Here is a 17,548-nt window from a genome sequence, read left to right on the forward strand (position 1 = left end):
TACAAATGTTCTCTAACTAATCCAATTCGTACCGAATGGCTGCGACCTTTTCAATTGATCTCGGAGGTAAAAAAAACAAAAAAAAACAGGCCTATCTAAACTGTTAGGCCCGTTATATTTTGGATGTCTTCTTGTCCTTTTAAACATTCCCACTGATGGAGGCAGCCGGAGATGACTCAGATTCCTTCTGTGAAGGCGAATGATTCAAAAGGATGTGACAAACATGCGCGGTTGATTAGCACACAGAGGCAGGGACAATCGTTACTCGCAGCTGGCGACAAACCCAATTAGGATCACATCACGCCCCCCGCCCACCCCGACAGCGCGAGTTAGCGAAGCCGAGTTCATTTCAAGACAGCCAAGACGCGGTGTGAAATTTGGCCGATTAACTTTTCGCCCTTGGGAGGGGGGTGGGGGGTGGGGAGGTATTGCGAAACATTTAGCGTCTGAAGTACCATCTGGCTCGAGAGAACGCACCGGAGCAAAGAAGTCAGAAATGTGGACAGCAAATGGATTTAACACGCAACGGCGTTGTTTTCAGCGGGATGCGAGAACGACTGAACGCAACTTTCTGCACCGGCGAAAACGTCCCGTGGTGCCTTCGAGATTTTCCATGATTGGGTGAGAAGTGGGGAATAATCAGTCCCTCCAGGATTTGATTGTTGCGATGAAAAATGAGTTTTAAGTTCGTTTTTTTTTTTTTTTTGCGTGAAATTGCTGGAATTTGAAAAAAATTGCAAGTAGAGAAAGAAAAATGTCGTCTTTTACTTTTTGAAGCAGATAACTAACTAAATATGTAATCACTTTGTGATAATAATCGTGCTGCACATCGTAGCAATATTTTGTAAAAAAAACAAGGGGCTAAAAGTAACTTTTTTTTTTTTACATTAACGTAGCTTTACAAAATGGACAATCTGCAACTAATATAGAAACAACGACTACACCTGCTGTCAAAATAAGAGCTTCAGATGCTGTTTAATTCATGTTAATTCAACACATAGACCTACTGTACGCACAAAACCGAAGTGCATTCTCTCACAACTTGACGTGTATAAATTCTTTTCAGCATACAGTAATACGTAATCACTTCTGTCGATAATTCAAAACTTTTATTGTGAAGGCCACATTTCCGACAAACCCCGTCACTTCCGGTTTCCTCCGGTGCACAGACTTTTATGATTGGAAATGAAGGAGTTATTTTTGTTAATAAAGTGACTTTTGTTTGAAAAGACGTACTTTATGCCGTTAATACTGTCAGCAGAGTTTCCGTTGACGCCATTTTTTGCGGGGAAAAAAAATAATAATAAAAAAAAAATCGCTGGAATTTTAAAAAGGTTGCAAGCTCCCGCAAATATTGAGGAGCTTGTGTTATTTATTTCCTGGAGGTACTGAATAATGGACGTCATGTTCACAGCGTGGCTCGTTCGCAAAAAATAAAAAAAATAAAGAGTCAAGCGTAGAAGGACGCATGCTCGGACAGAAACCAAAACGGTGTCGTCATGACACGCCGTCTTTATTGACAAAGTCCAGCTGATGCCATGAGGTCAAGGAAAGACACTGCAAACATTGTTTTGTTGTTGTTTTTCTTCTGCCCTTGACCCATCCGTTGTTCCCACCATCCCGCACGACAACCGACCAGAAAAAATAAAATTAAAAAAAATTAAAAAAAAACAGCGAGGGAGGGTGGGAAAATGTGTGGGGGAGGGGGAGGGGGGGGGGATTGGTTGCTGACTGGCAGGAGGGAGAAGAGTTGAGGGGTGGTGGTGGTTGCGGGGGTGGGTGGGGTCTGTTGCAAACCTTACCGGGGATTGCGGCCCGTCAGCCTGAGATAGCCGTCATAGAGCAGCGCCGGTAGCGTGTGGCTGACGGTCGTCCAGTACTGATAAGCGAAGGGGTTGGAGCGCAGATTGACATTGGGCCTTCTGAAGGCCTGCTCTAAGGGATTGGTCTTGAAGGACATGTTTATATGGTACTCTGTAGGAGAGGGATACACATATGACGGGACAAGGAGGACAGAAGAGGACGAGATGAAGAAGACCGTCCTTCTCATATTGGTACAAGGCAAAGGGGTCGGGTGTGGGGGGGGGGGGGTCTCCGACCGTTTTACCCCTCTAAGGAGGTCTACCGGCGATATCGCGATCGACTTGGTTGGAGACCCCGGACGTAACCCCCCCCCACCCCCCGCCCCTCTGTGTCGTCGCTCGGTCTCTGCTAGTCCGTCATTAGCGCCAAAAAACCCCAAAAAAACACTGGTTCTCACTGGTCGGGGAAAATGTAGCAGATAGCAGAGGTTTTATTTTTGCGGGGAAAAAATAAAATAAAAAAAAAAGAGCCGACACCTGAGCAGAATTCCCCAAAAGCGTCGGCGGACTTAAGCCCGCCTCGGTCCGTTCAGGACACCGGACCGAGACGATCCTCAGTGCCGACATTTCGGAAACCCAACCGAAACTAACTAACATTGCAAGTAAGAAAGATGGAAAGATTGCAGAACCCATCGGTAAACCACCTCCGACGTCCAGGAGGGGGAGGGGAGGGGTGGTGGGCGGGGGCGGCTGGGTTATACATTCTTCCAACACCGACAAAACCGCACACAAGCGTCTTCTAAACACATCGCAGCTACGGCGTTAGGCTACTACTACTATTGAGAGAAAAGAAAGAAAAGTGACAGGAGTAAAGCGACAGAGATGTTGTTGTGTCTGTTTGTGAGGCGGGGGAGGAGGGGAGTGTTGGGGGTGGGGGGGTGTTTGCATTGGTTAGAACAGTAGAGGTTACCTGGGCTCGCGTCCAATCACCCTCAGGTACAGATCGTAGAGGAAGGCCGGAGCCTTGTGGCTCACGGCGATCCAGTACTGATTGATTAGGTGATTGGATGTGAGATTAACATTGGGCCGACGGATGGCCTGCTCAAGGGGGTTCCTCTTGAATGTGGATATTACATGGTACTCTAAGAAACAGAAGGTTGTTCAACACAAGGAATCAGAGAGCAGAGTTTGAAGATTTGACACATTGCTTTTTGTTTTTTTTATTCTTGGCTAAAAGGTTTGTATAAATAAATCTTCCAAACTGGTAAAACATCTACCGGGAAAAAAAAAAAAAAAAAAAAAAAGAAGTCAGGGCTTCGTCTGGTGAAACTGATGTATTTCACCTCGATTCTCTGAAGCCAGATATTAACGGCCTTGTGCCGATCTGTTCCTTCAACGCTCAATTTTATTGCAAGGCCGAACGAAAACAACCCACAATATGTTGCAGGCAAATATAAACCTACATCCCTAAATTACCAGTTAAATCGATACTTACGAAGCTTCACTGAAGACTTGAGCAGTTCTTTGGCACAACAATCTCCAACAACACGGTCTGGTAGTTATAATGATATTTTTCATATCACTCGATTTCCCCGAGTCATGAAAATGCTTCCCAATTTTTCCGACGTTTTGCCAACAGTAAAAAGTCGACAAAGTAAAAGAAATAACTTCGAACCCTCTGAAGCTGAGAAGGCTGTCGTTGGGACTTCATCTTTATGTTTGAATTATAGGACGTGTCAAAAATAACTCAGGAGTCAAAGCCATCAAACAATAACCAAATTGTTTGTTCAACGAGTTCCTGAGTTGTTTTGGGCCAAATAAAATAAATTTCTCTGGGTTACAAAAGTAAGAAACATTCCTGGTCATCCAGGACTTTATGTCTTCAAGACATACTTGAAGTTTGATGAACTGATTTGTTTCATCTGGCTTCATAGATAAATATAGCAGGGTGTCATCTGCATAGAAATTTAGGCAGTGCTTCCTAAGACGAGAAAATGATTGGACCTAACACAGAACCCTGTGGAACCTTTCCTGCGTGAACAGTGTAAAATTAACAAAGAGAAATAGCTGGTTACACAAAATGGACAAGAAGTCCTTCAAAGAGAACTCCCAATACCCAAAATTAAATTTAGCATTTCAGTCTTTAACACAAGGTATTCTTCTTTGACGCAAATCCTTGCACTTAATAAACCAAAAATGTAACTGGAGAAGTAGGCGTGTTATTATAGTAGCCTTGGCAATTGATCAGACTTTGTGCAACTCCCACTGGAGCTTAAAAAGGATTAATACGTTTCGCAACACAATATGTAATAATATTCTCAAAGATTTGTATGAAACTTGTATTGTTCCTTTTGAAAATGTGCCCCAAAATGGAGGCGACGAGGAAACAGATATGATCAGAAGCTCGGGACCTTATAGTGAGATAATTTCCCAATTTAGTTCCTGTCTGAAACTCTCTGTATGTAATAAATCTAAAATAAGCAGAGCTGCACTGCACAAGTTATCATAGAAAAAAAAAACAGCTTCGGCGTGATTGCTTAGGCAGCAAAAAATACTCATTCATGAAATACGTTTTCATTTTGAAGTCAACATCAGACTTTCAGCCTCCCTGTAATTATTTCAATGGTTGTTTACTTTCTGAAGATGATGTTTGAACCGACATGTAATTGCCGCCGCTCTCCACTTTAAATTTTGAGGGGAACATTGTTGTGGATGCAAAATTATTGCACTTACAGTAAGAGCACTAGATTTGACTCCAAACCGTAATGTTTGAAAACAAAGCGCTCTATTTTACCAATGATTTTTTTTTTTTGTATTGTTTTATTTCAGTGAATGTCTTTGACTGAATGAAGTGTTATTAAATAAGGACGACAAGCGGGATTGTGATACGTGTCCCAAAAATGTCGGATAAACTGAGAAAAACTCCTGTAGTGCTCGTGTATCCAAAAATGAAGGGGAGGAACGAAAGCTCCTGGTGTAGGTGTGGTAGCCAGCGGATCAGATAACAATCAGAGTATGTGATTAGATGCCTCTTTTTAAAAGCACATAAGCTCCTATTGTCAAGGGCTTTTACACAGGCTGCGTTTACGTAAGATAAAAAATGAATAAAAATAAAAATGTCCTACCGACTTCCCCCCAGCGAAACGGGTTGATCCCACCAGTTGTGCAGTTGTACACCAGGAGGTTTTTCGGCCTGCAATATGGAGGGAATAGATGCATTTTACATTAAAAATTACAACTTAACCATTACGTGAGAGAAGAAAAAAAAAAAGAAAAAAAATGTTCTGCGCCTCTTTTACCTGTTGAGCGTCTGTGATCCGGAGTACCAAGCTGCAGCCAGCGTGGCGTTAATGACCACGTCTACGGGCACAAGGTCGGCCACGGCATCATTAGATGCTCTCATCGTACGCAGGATTCCCTTACCGGCCTACAGGGGGCAGCAGAAAAGACTTTTATTGCAACTGATGAAGATTACACACCGAGACCTATACGAGGCTGGTGAAAACGGGGAGAAAAAAAAAAATAGAAGAAAGAAAATTCAAGGTTACCGACTGTATACATTATGATTAGAAGAGGAGAAAGCTGGTTCCAAAGAATATAGAAGGCAGCAGGATGTATGACGAGACCAACAGATATTTACATCCTCAAGGGACACTTTTACACATTTAGCGTACTTTTTTTTTCGTGTCTGAACTGACAGAGAAAATCGAGCGAACTGTCAATCTGTCGTTTCAAGAATTTCAAGTTTGTACGATGTAAGAATTTAACCCAATTAGACGGCTTCATTTTAACATAACCAACCTTTTTCCAGATCTAATTAGGTGTCACTAAGTGATTTGAGATCAGATGGCTCCCTGAAACATCTAAAGCACCTCAAAACTTTTGCACAATACTCTCTATTTATATGACAGTATTTAAAGTATTACTAGTAGCAGTACTTACCGCAATGAATATCCCACTCGGTCCGTTGAAGTTGTCGATCCAGCCCTGAAACAAAGAGAAAAGTCAGAGCAAAGCAGCGTCAAAATTTGCACTGAAAACAATTAGCCGATAGATCGAAAAAAAAATTTTTTATTCTGTTTTGCAGTTTTAAACTAAATCAAATCCGTGTCTCCCGTCACAGAATCGCTTGAACTTTCCTTAAAACCAGAAACTCCACGATCCCGCTACTTTCTGCAGCGATCGCCTAGCTGATTAAAAAAAAAAAGGTGTGCAGAGTCTCTTTACTCCACATTCCTCACATTCCAACTCCTGCATCATCTTGTTCACGGATCGGCGGCACGGAGCGACCGAGTGTCGGAGGCAAAGAGGTTTGGAAATCGAAATCTGAAAAAAGGTCGTTTAAAGAAACACATCCGTGCTCAGAGACTTGACTTTCTTTCAGTTTGAAAAGCTGGAAAACAAAAGAGATCCCTCGCTGTGATGCGTCCGTCTTCGGTATGCTTTGATCTCGCTTGGAAACATTTTCAAGAAATATCAACAGCAATACTCTCACTGACTTTAGAGGTTAAAATAATAATCATTAAAAAAAAATTTAAAAAAAAGACTTACTGGGAATGGCTCTTTCCAGCTGGCTCCGACGATGGAGGGTCTGACGATGGCTACGTTGAGGTCTCCGGCCTCCTGCTGCACCAGATACTCCGTCAAGGACTTGGTGAAGGTGTACGTGTTGGGATGCTCTCCGATCAGCCTGGGAGTCATCGCAGTTACCAGGCCGTCGTCCATCCAGCTGGAATCCCAAAGAAACACGAGGTTTAGCTTTATAGCTGCAACGGATTCTACGGAACCGCCTTCGGCACCGGATTAGAACAAAGGAAACTTGATTTCTATTCTGTGAAAATAAATCTACGCAAAGTTAAGATGCTACGGGATAATCGCTGACACGGCACTATTTTGGTTAAGTAGTCGTTTTTGACGAAACTACAGTCCACGCTTCGAGATCGATACAATGCCTCTGCTTGACAATTGAATAGCAAAAGCATTAAAGAAAAATTATCTACACCTAGATTGTTTCCAAATGTTTTTCTTAATTTTTACGTATATTTTTTTTGAGAAAGTAAAAACAAAGAAAAGTATGCCACTTAGTAGAGCACTGGTTTTCATGCTTTAAGAAAATAATAAGTAAATAAACTATCAGACTTCTTTATAAATTGCTGCTATCAATTCTACTCAAAAAAGTATCGAAAAACATACTCAAGATCACCAAACTCACTGGGATTCATCTTTGCTGTTCGAAATGTAAACACAGGTTAGAGAGATTTCACCAAAAGACAAAAACACCAACCTTACTAGCGGCGTTATAACGAAAAGTAAGAGCATCACCAAAGTCAGATAGGATTCATATAGTGGAGACCGAAAAAAACACTTTGTAAAAAGAAAATGGGAATTGGATTAGATATTTCAGTCTGGAGCCTTCGAGCCTCACACGTCTATAAAAGCAGGAGTTTGAGTCGAACGGCACTCGAGACATTCGGCTGCATTACACGAGCCGTTTCCATTGTTGGATAGATTCTAAAGCTGCACATATTCATATTTCTCGTGCGCCGCATTTGTGCTTTTTGACGGATAGTTTAGAGGAAACTATCGACAGCGTTTCCAAAAGAATTAACAACGCTCTTCCAAGTCTTAAAATTGGAAGCAAGGACGGTCCAGAGTGACGGTCCAGCTGGGTCGTGTGTTTGTCGATTTATCTGCTGCAAAATTTCATGTTGATTAAGATCTAAAGAAATTACTCACTTATCCAAAAAAAAAATCCCCTCAAACTCGTGAGCGTTGCAGAAATTACAGGTTGACTATAATATATATATTTATATATTCACATCAATAAAAACCAGCCTCGCCTTTGCACAATAAAATTCCATTTCATGACATGTTCAACAGGTTGTTAGTGTCAATACAGCCGATGTTATTGTATCATATCCACACATGGATTACTTCCAAATCCCGGCCACATGTTTACACAGCAGCTCCGACAATATTTCCATGAGCTTTTATTTAAACAAATGGAAAGGACAAAAGACAATGGCTCAAATGTCATGCTCACGCCTCGTTTGAATGAGGCAATTGGAGCAAGCAAAGTCGACCCTGTGCCACCCTCCGTTAAAACCTGTAAACAATGCCAGAATCAAAAAGGTGAGGCAAATGGAAAAAGAAATTCCCCTTCAGATGACTTTCCAACCGCTGTATACAAAACCTACAGAGACTCCGCCAATCCAGAAGACCAATCTGTCCTCCGCACGCCAACGAACCCCCGTGTGCTCGACGCCACCGTTCGTACGACCCTCCTGAATCATCGCGCTAATCTCTACTTCGAAAGCTTTTGTTTAATCCCGCGTCAACCACCCGAGACCGGCAGCTTCTACGACATGAGCGTTACTAAGCAGCCATTTACCGTACGACCGGGGGGCCGAGCCGGCACGCTCGGCGCATCGCGGACGTTAATCTCGAGAATACCTTCCCTTCTCGCTTTTTTTTTTTTTTTTTTTAACGCATCGAGCAGTCGAAAGAAATCCGGGTACGTCAAAACGAGGCCGCGATCGAGGACCGGCTTACTCCAGGGTGTCGATGAGTTTGCGGTAGTCGACGGGCGGCTGGTAGACGACCTCCTCGATGAGCTCTCGGTTGCAGTTGGCGTAGGCCGTGGAGACGTGGAGGAAGATCTCCAGGTGCTTCATCCGGTGGGCCAGAGCCAGCATCATCTGGGTGGCCAGGACGTTCAGCTGCACTGCATCTCTGAAAGTAAAAAAAAAAAAAATTAACTACAAATAAAAAAAAGTTTCAAGAATATGTTTTTAAATCAGCATCCGAGTGAGAAGATCCATACGAATACATTTTACCTCTGAATAAAGACCGGCGGAAACTGCTGGCAGACGTGCTACTTTCCATATCGGAAATAGAGCCTACTAGTTTACGGGTTTGTTGAAAATGAGGGATTTGCATGATGGACCCTTGTCTCGGTAAACAACAAGCTGCTCCGAGTCTCGGCCAGATTTTGGTACTAAAACCAAACACCTGTGGTCGCTGACAGGATCTGGCGACGACACGCGATATCTGGTGAAGCTGCACTGATTCACCAGGCGAACGGACACCCTGCTGTGAAACACGTTCAGCATTACATTCACTGTTTGTGTGTGGATTCAAAACTAACTAGATACAACACGTTGGTTAATTTAGTTATAGTTTAGTTTATTTCAAGGCGTTTAGTACAAAATAACAGAAGGGAACCCAACAATTCCCACATGAGTGACAGCTGAGAGGGAAAACAAAAACTCCCCTTTAAAAGAAAGAAAAACCTCTGACAGTGGGAAGGAAAAATTCTCTTTTAAGAGGAAGTAAAACCTCCAACAATGGGAAGTAAAAACTCCCTTTTAACAGGAAGAAACCTCCAACAATGGGAAGTAAAAACTTCCTCTTAACAGGAAGAAACCTCCAACAATGGGAAGTAAAAACTTCCTTTTAACAGGAAGAAACCTCCAACAGAACCAGGCTCAGAAGCGGGTGTCCATCTCCCTCAACCTTGGTTCATGAGGGTGCAAGTTGCTGACCGGGCACATTTTTTTCTCTTTGAAGAGAGCCCGGCTAACCATTTACTTCTGCCTCCAGTCTTTATGCTAAGCTAGGCTAACCAAAACTCCATACTTAACCGATAGATTTCCCTATTTGGTTTTGGAAAGGAAGCCAATGCGGCAATTTCTTTCTGCAACTTTGAACGTGTGCGGGATCGAAATTGTAACCGTTGTAAAATAAATGTTGAAGATTTTTTTTTTGTGGAAAATACAGGAATATCTTTGAGAAATGTTCGGTAGAAAGAAAACAACTTTATATTTTCAAAGGCCGCGAGGGAGAGTTAAAGCGGCGGTAGTTCGTCAGAAGGGTTGTCAGGCGTCGCCGTGCGTCTCCGTGTACTGCAAACAACAGCGGGTCCGTCAACACCTCAGTGCTTTCGGTGCCGAGCCGAGCAAACACAAACTCTGCCGTCTTTCGATCGTTATTCATTTGACTGACCAGCGCAAAGAAACTGGCCGGTCGTACGACCGGTTTATGCAGCGGGAGTGCATTCGGGGAGAAATGGGCTAGAGGGGAATTGAATTTAAAAAAAGAAAACGAAGGACAAATAATCAACTCACTTGAGCGGTTCACTAAAGCGCACGGTGGCGGCGCAGTGGAAGACGACGTTAACGTTTTCAGCCAGGATGCTCTGGTCCTCTTTGCTCAGATCCAGCTCCGGCTTGGTGAGGTCGCTGCTCACCGCCACGATCTTCTCCGCGAAGCCCGGCTGCTCGTCTTGCAGTCTTTCAAACAGCTGGGAGGTGGAGGGAAAAAAAAAAGATGCCGAAGTTAGAGGATAAACTTGCTATAACAGATATAAAAAAAAACAAAATCAAAAACAAAATCACTGGAGTTATCTTTTCGGGAGTTCCCCTTCTTCGGCAACACTGATGTGACCAACTCTAAGCAAGTGTTGACTCTTCCTCATCCCCGATGAAGCCATCGTCAACCTTAAAAGTTGCCTCATTTCGGCAGCCGGCTGCATCGAGCTGAAGGCAAACTTGGGTCACGTGTCAAGTCAACGCTAACGGCCTGTTTGGGACTCGTTTTTAAATGTACACTCAAGAGCTGTGTTGAGGTAATACGAGACAGACAACCACTGATCATGAAAGACTTGACGGTACGAATCGAGCAGCAACAACCAAGGCTTGAGGCGAAAGGGCGAAGCCAACGCAGAGGCACTTAAAAAGTGCAACGTCAACAATTTTAGACGCTGACTCCAACAATGTCAAAACTCCAATTCCACAGAAAAAAATTTCACTTCTCTAGAATTTCAAAGGCACATTTTTTTTTTTTTTCAACTTACGAATCTTAACACTTAAGTGTCATCAAACAGGCCGTTTCCACCACAGGAGCTGTCCGAAGTTGAACCCAATCCACCAGCTCATCATCATCATCATCATCACCATCACTCCCGTCCCACTTTCTCACCTTGCAGTTGATCATGTCGGCGATGCGGGCCTGAGGGCTGTGACCAGCTTTGGACCTGACCATCACGTAGACGGCTCGGACTTCTGGGCAGGACCTCAGCAGCTTCTCCAGCAACACCTTTCAAATAATGAACAAAGAGGAGCAAAAAAACAAACAATTAAAAACATTTGTAGTCTTTGGAGTGAGCGAGTGAGGTTCAAGAGCCGAAGGCTTCGTCGCCGACAACATCTGAACAGACAGAATCGAATAAGTGAAAAATCTAACAGGAGGCCGCTGTGTTTGGTGAGGAGGGTGTTTTAGAAAGTAATGCCTGATAGTTTAGTTTTTTTTCTGCTAGTTGGAGGAGACTCAAACTCCTTTAAAAAAAAAAAAAGGACAAAACTGCTCCAGAAAAAAACAGATGTGAGAAATTGACAAAAACTGAGGAGATCATTGGTCTCGACCTTCTCGTTTCTTTACGTTTTTTTGCCGTTTCAGCGGCGTAGCAAAATAACTAACTGTCACTTTCATGTTTTCAGACAAAACTAAATTATATCCAGCTTATCCTTACAAGCCAGTAATTAAAAACAGAAGAAAAGAAAGCGGTTGCCCTAAAACCTGGCAGGTTTTAGGGCGTTGCCGACTGGCGACTCGCAAGTAGTTGCATGTTCAGTCGTATCCTATTGGCTACGAGCTTGTTTAAACCACCACCGTACCTTTCCCATGAAGCCCGTCGCTCCGGAGATCAGCACATTTTTTCCTGCATAGTATTCTGGGATGGTCATCATGATGTCGGCGGTCCTGGTCAGCGAGCTCCTCGGTACTCCTCCACCTGCACCAGACAGACCGGTGGATTGTAATTAGAGAAAAAACCGACTGCAAGGCTGACGTTTTGCCTCATGCGGAGGGTTTGAGTTTAAAATTGAAGTAAAATACAGATCGAATGAAAGTCACAGCTTTGGATTGAAGGAAAGCGAAGTCTCGGCCTCAGAAATGTAGTAGTCAAAGAATTGCTCAAGGTTGTCAAACCTGCTTTATGAGAAGGTTTTTTTTTTTTTAAATAGAGTGAATTCTTCAGCTTCACACGTAACAGGCACAGCAGCAAATATTCAAGTCATTCCTTATTCAAAAAGGCCCCGAAAACATCGTTTCTCTGAGGTTTTACTATGAGATGCAGGTTGTTGTTGATTTTTATGTAAAAACATTCTACAAATACAAATAAGATACCGTCTTGCCAAAAACAACAACAACAAAAAAACTGAAAAAAATATCGCCTGTCAGAGGCTTGCCAGCAGTAAAACTGACAACTGCATGGCCGACAAAATAAAAAAATATTCATAAGTACCTTTTGGACATTTTCATACCTGCATTTTTTGTATATTTTTGCATTTTCTTCATTTATAACTTATCGATGCATTTCTAAATGTTTCCATTGTGTGTAGTTAAGAGACAGTTAGCACAGCCTTACTGGTATCATGTAACTTTGACCGAATATTATTATTTATTTTGCTTTTGTCCGTTTCACCCAACTCATTAATTGAATACTGTTGTCAAACTGGAGGTCAGGACCAAACTCACCCAATTAACAAATAGCCACAGAAATAAATAAACACTGAAATACAGATATAGCCAACAGAAAACTTTGGAAATGTAGAGATCCAAAACATGAATTACCAAAATTGTAATAAGGTTGTTTTTTTTGCATTAATTTTTTTTTTTTTTTTCCCGTATCTGCTGTAACAACATACAAAGCTGTGTTTTCCACCCTGGGCAAATTAATCCTAAGCAGGGCCTGCAGATACTGACAATCAACTAGTACAACCACATCCTGATTCTCTGCTGTTGCGAAAGAGTTGACGGGCTTTGAAAAGACCGTCTGGTAATCTGAAACCAGGCATTTACAGGCGCGGACAGTCTGGTCATCTGAAACCAGAATTTAACAAACCCAGACAGTCTGGTCAGGTAGGTTTTGCTAAAAACTTGAAAACATACCAAAAAAAAAACCGCAGTTGTGACCAAACTTGTTTGAGATTTCTTTGCCAGCATTGCTGCTCATGCAGTTACAGTTAAACCAGTTGTGGGCCAACCACGTGGTGTTCACTGATTTACCATGCAGAAGTGAAGTTAGGGAATTTACATTTAAACATTCACTGTTGCTTGAAAGTGTTTCACAGTTCCCGTTTTCTAACCAATCGTGTGAAGAGCTCGGCCAAAAACTGCAGTGTTGAAAGAAAGACAATGAGTCACTACCAACAGTCTGTAGACAAACAAAAAAAAATGAAAATGCTGTCAGAGCTTTTGTTTCTACACTGCAGAATAATTTTATATATATATATAATTAATTAAACATCAATTCAGAGTAAAAAAAAGAAGAAGAAGAAAAAAAAAAAGGAATATTTTTCTGCTGCTATGACAACAGTGGCCGCGTGGGCTCGGCAGCTGCCGTTGGACCGAACGTCTTCTCGGCTGCACCGACTCAGGCGCTGAACCAACGCTGCAGAGGAGTCGTTTGCTGCATCGCGTCCCGGTTGCCAAGCGGCCGGCTCCAGCTGTACGGCTGAGTAAGAAGACAGCCGGTGAACGTACGGTTTTACCCGGTAGACAGAGGGGAAGGAACGCAAGAGACGTTTGTCGCATTTTTGGTTCCCGGCTGTAAACTTGTCGTGGCTGCGGAGCGTTTCATTTAAAAAAAACAAAAAAACAACAACAACATTTTTTTAAACTTTCTTCGGGATGTTTCAGTCTCTTATGTGCAAACCATGAAATCATGACGCACCGAAAGTAATCCTAAATCTACAAAGTGTATAAAAAGCACAAAAGCAGTCACTGGGTTTTGCTTTGTCTCGGAGGCAACGGGTCATTTGGGAGAAGTGTGTTTCTGAAAGGGTCGCTATGTGGTTACCACCCTGCGCTCACAGTGTCAAAGTTTTGGAAAACAACAAGACACACACCCTAAGCCTTGGGCACAAGTTTAATATCAGCTGCAACAGACTGCTGGTTTCCCCTCACATGCTCTAGTTAACTAGCCGTTTGCCAAATGCTCTTGTCTGCTCGTTAGTTGTGCAGATTATCCATAAATTGTGTAAATTGAAATTACTGTTTTTATTAGTATAAATATTATAAAAGCAAGTCTAGATGGCTTCATAAATACTGTACAAGTATCCAATCCCTCAGTTCACAGAGAAAAGCGCAGTCTGTATTCAGCAACTGTGCTGTTTGGACTTCTGTAAGTTTGTGATGTCACAAACTTAAGGTCGTGCCTTTTGAAGAATAACTTGAGATAAAACGCATCATTGCCGCTGGCATAAAAAAAAAAAAAAAAATAACAGCAGATTTTTAAGTGAAGTGGTTCTTCAGGAACGCTGCTCAAAGTGGGCCATGTTTGTTGGTTGTTGTCGGTTTTTTTTTATTGTTTTTTTTGTTTTTTGGACGGGACTGCACCCGGTCAAGAACAGTCTGTCGGGATCCCCGGCATGTTTTTAAGCGAATTACTTGACATGAAAGCAGCAGGAGTCGTTGAAACAACATACTGCAGGTGCTCGGCTCTGCAAACGGAGCTCCTCAAAATTAACATGCAGACAAACTGGGAATTGAGCAGCTTAACAGCAAGTTCAGGAGGAAAATTTAAAAGTATATATGTGCTCAGTTAGATTATCAACCTGAATTAAAATATGAAAATTATATCATATTATGTACTAACTAACTAACCATCGGTTTGACCCATCAGAGAGTCCGGTTTCTAGTTACCTCATTGATCCTGTTTGTTGGGCCTCAATTTGTACGAGCATACGATCATGTGATCGGCCAGAGAAAGTGTATGAAGTCATGCTGTGTGTGCGTGTGTGTGCTGTCCTGCACATCCTGGCATTTAACACACCGTCAGTGAAAACATGTGACGGCAATCATCTGCAACATGCTGCTCGAGTTGGCTCAACCAGACGTATTTCAACCAACATTTGTTGATCTGTAGGAACGTGTATCATTCGACTGAGTTACGCAGCAAATGAAGTTTTCTGTTTTTTTAGTGTTGTTGTTGTTTCTATCTACTCGTCTTACTACAAACTAGGGATGGGTATTTCAAGCAAAACTACAATTTCAAATTCGCTCTGAACTATTCGATTTTTCTTTCAACACTGCAGAGGCATTAAAATAAAAACGGGGGAAATAAGGAAGAAAGTCGCGCCTATATTTTCGAATATTCGAAAATCCGCGTCCCTCCTACAAAGTGTTTTACAAGGGCGAGCAAACAAAGTTCTAAGCTCTGTTTGTGTTGTGCGCAAAACTATAACCTCGGTGAGGAAGTATTCCAACTTTAGGCTCTCGATTAGCATCAGCGCCCGAGTTACACGTGATTTTGTGGCCACTGGTGCGATTTCACCGTTGATTTCAGCAAACCAGAAGTTTTGTGTTATTGCTTCCTCCTGCTTTGCGCACATCGCCGTTTTGCGTGCAACAGGAACCGAACTTTTTGATCCGACCCCGTACGTTTCGGTCTCCGACTTACGGTTACTTTCCGCCTACGTGTGAGAGGTACAATCAGTAAAAAAATTAAAAAAAATAAAAAACTGATTATAACAGAAGCCTTAAAATGCCCAAAAATCAGTCTGGAACGACAACAAAGCAGAAGGAGGATGGAGAATGAAAAACAGATCTCGCTACCCCGCCGAGGCGATGCCCTCTTTAAGTCGCCGCATTTGTTCGCACGTCACGGCGAATAAACGAAGAACTGGGACAGAAGACGACCTGTTTTTTTTTTTTTTCTTTCTTTTTTTCTCTTCAGTGTTCCTCTGAAAAAGAGAACCTGCCATCCTCCCTGTCCTTGAGACTGAAAATAAACACACAAAAAAAAAAAAAAAAAAAAAAATCTGTCATTTTAAAGCTCCCCCTTTGATCGAGCGTCCGTGAAGGAGGTAGCGTAAAGTTGAGACGGACGGGCGAGCAAGTTGATCCCCGACGCTTCGCTCTGAATAATTAATCGAATGCATCTTATTTATGCTTAAATTGAGCACCTGCGGCTGAAGGTTAACAATCTGGAGAGAGATGCAAATTGAGGGGTTTTTGACGGGAGAGCAATCCATGTGTAACTAGCGTTAAAAGGCCGATGCTGAAGTGCCTTAAAGCTGCAATACCGGCGAGTGCCACTAGAGGTCGGCTCCAGAAAGCGCTGGTTTCCATAGACTTGCATTCAACTTCTCTCATAACAAAAAACAACAACAACAACAAAAACGGTCAATAAACATTTTCCACAAGTTCTCTGTATGTCATTTCGCTAAAGTGAAAATAATCCCTTCATTCATTATAAAATGACCTTTAAAAAGCCGTGTTTTGGGGGGGGCGTGTCTGTTTGATTGATAAATCAGATCCACTGCTTGTTCCCCCCACAGCTCGCCCATATATGGTCACTTTTAAATGAATTAAATTGGTCATCCAAATTACTGGCAATGAATCATCCAATCGTTGTCGAGGATGCCGATTGATGACTCAATAATAACGGTGTGTGTCCACGGTGACGGAACGAATATGTCCCCGGCAAACAACCTGAAGGCACATCTGTCTGCAACAGCAGCCCGTAATGCCAACTTCCTCTCCGGGGGAGGGTGGGGTTAATGTTGTGACAGTGCAGCATTTTTTTTTTTTTTACTTGTTTTTTTACAGCCCCCCCCCCCCACCCACTCATGTGGAATTAACAGGAGAGCAATAATTTATACAGACCTCACAAGGATTTTTAAATCTATATAGTGTGTTTTAAGGTCCTAATGAGACATAAAAACTGACCTCCAAAAAGTTCAATGCATAAAAAAAATATATCTTTGTAAAACGTGAAATAAATGAACCTGATGAGGGCACCATTTCCTCCCCCTCATCCTCCAAACAGCTTACTGACATAATCTGCATAAATAGTGGCAGTAAAAAAAAACTGGTGTGTTATACGAGACACAACACGTCAGAGCAGACTAGAGGCAAAAAAAAAAAACCAACAACAAAAACCACCCTAAAGGCATCGTATCCGGTGATTCTCCCCTCACTGTCCATTTATTTATTTTTGTTGTTGCACAGCGGACGACGTTTAAAAAAAAACCAAAAAAAACCCCACATCGAGTCGTGTTTACTGTGATTACCGCAAAAAAATAAATAAATAAATAAATAAATAAAAAATGAAAAAGCCCGGGAGGAAATTAAAAGTGACGCACCTCAGCGACAAATGAAGAAAAAAAATAAATATAAAAGTGTCTCCAGAGCTGAGAGAGGGAGTTGAGTTCATCTTCCTCGTATTTACGAAGTGTTTAAAACACACCGGATGGGAGAATAAGAAACATTGAAGCGTCGTGGTCGGCGGCCGACGTGACGTCCGTCTGAGGTGAGGTGAACGCTGAACACCCCTCCCACCCCCAGGAAAAAAAAAAAGAGAAAAGTCTAACTTAGTCCACGTATCTGCGTATTTCCTCGAGCAGTAACCACCTCTCCCTCCCTCCCTCTTTTCCTCCCTCCCTCCCTCCCTCCGTCCTTCCCCTCCTCTTGGCGCATCTCTTCCCCTCGCGCCGAGCCAAGCCAGTCGGTGGGCAACTACTTCCACGAGGACGAGAACCCATATTACGCAGGCTCGTGGAGCTGGATTCAAAGCGTGTACGTACCCGGAATGTGGACGCCTTCCGCCCCGGCTCGTGAAGTTGGGTAGTGTGGTGCGGTGCGCGATGAGGCAGCGGAGGAGGAGGCGGAGGAGGAGGCGGAGGAGGAGCAGCAGCAGCAGCAGTAACGTGTACCGCTACGAGCGACAGAGTGGAGACTCA

The 17,548-nt window shown here is 42.8% G+C and overlaps 1 protein-coding gene across 3 annotated transcripts in view; it reads right to left on the reverse strand.

Annotated features, from left to right (window-relative positions):
- Positions 1 to 17,519, reverse strand: part of far1 (fatty acyl CoA reductase 1) — a 23,421-nt gene extending 5,902 nt beyond the window's left edge. Inside the window, exons 1-10 of one of the 3 annotated variants that reach the window (XM_069162628.1) lie at positions 17,393 to 17,519; positions 11,477 to 11,592; positions 10,782 to 10,898; positions 9,929 to 10,104; positions 8,355 to 8,534; positions 6,354 to 6,531; positions 5,745 to 5,789; positions 5,102 to 5,229; positions 4,928 to 4,995; positions 1,803 to 1,974 (exon numbers count right to left, since the gene is read on the reverse strand). In XM_069162628.1, coding sequence (XP_069018729.1) covers positions 1,803 to 1,974; positions 4,928 to 4,995; positions 5,102 to 5,229; positions 5,745 to 5,789; positions 6,354 to 6,531; positions 8,355 to 8,534; positions 9,929 to 10,104; positions 10,782 to 10,898; positions 11,477 to 11,548 — 1,136 coding nt within the window. In that variant the 5' untranslated portion in view covers positions 11,549 to 11,592; positions 17,393 to 17,519. Of the gene's footprint in view, positions 1 to 1,802; positions 1,975 to 2,772; positions 2,945 to 4,927; positions 4,996 to 5,101; positions 5,230 to 5,744; positions 5,790 to 6,353; positions 6,532 to 8,354; positions 8,535 to 9,928; positions 10,105 to 10,781; positions 10,899 to 11,476; positions 11,593 to 16,951; positions 17,000 to 17,392 lie in introns of those variants that run through there. The other 2 variants (XM_069162626.1, XM_069162627.1) reach the window with 2 other exon arrangements.
- Positions 17,520 to 17,548: the final 29 nt, after the last annotated feature.

This window comes from Embiotoca jacksoni, unplaced genomic scaffold, assembly GCF_022577435.1.
Source record: "Embiotoca jacksoni isolate LCO1_2020_lvr unplaced genomic scaffold, fEmbJac1.0.p SCAF_3, whole genome shotgun sequence".
Lineage (NCBI taxonomy): Eukaryota > Metazoa > Chordata > Actinopteri > Embiotocidae > Embiotoca > Embiotoca jacksoni.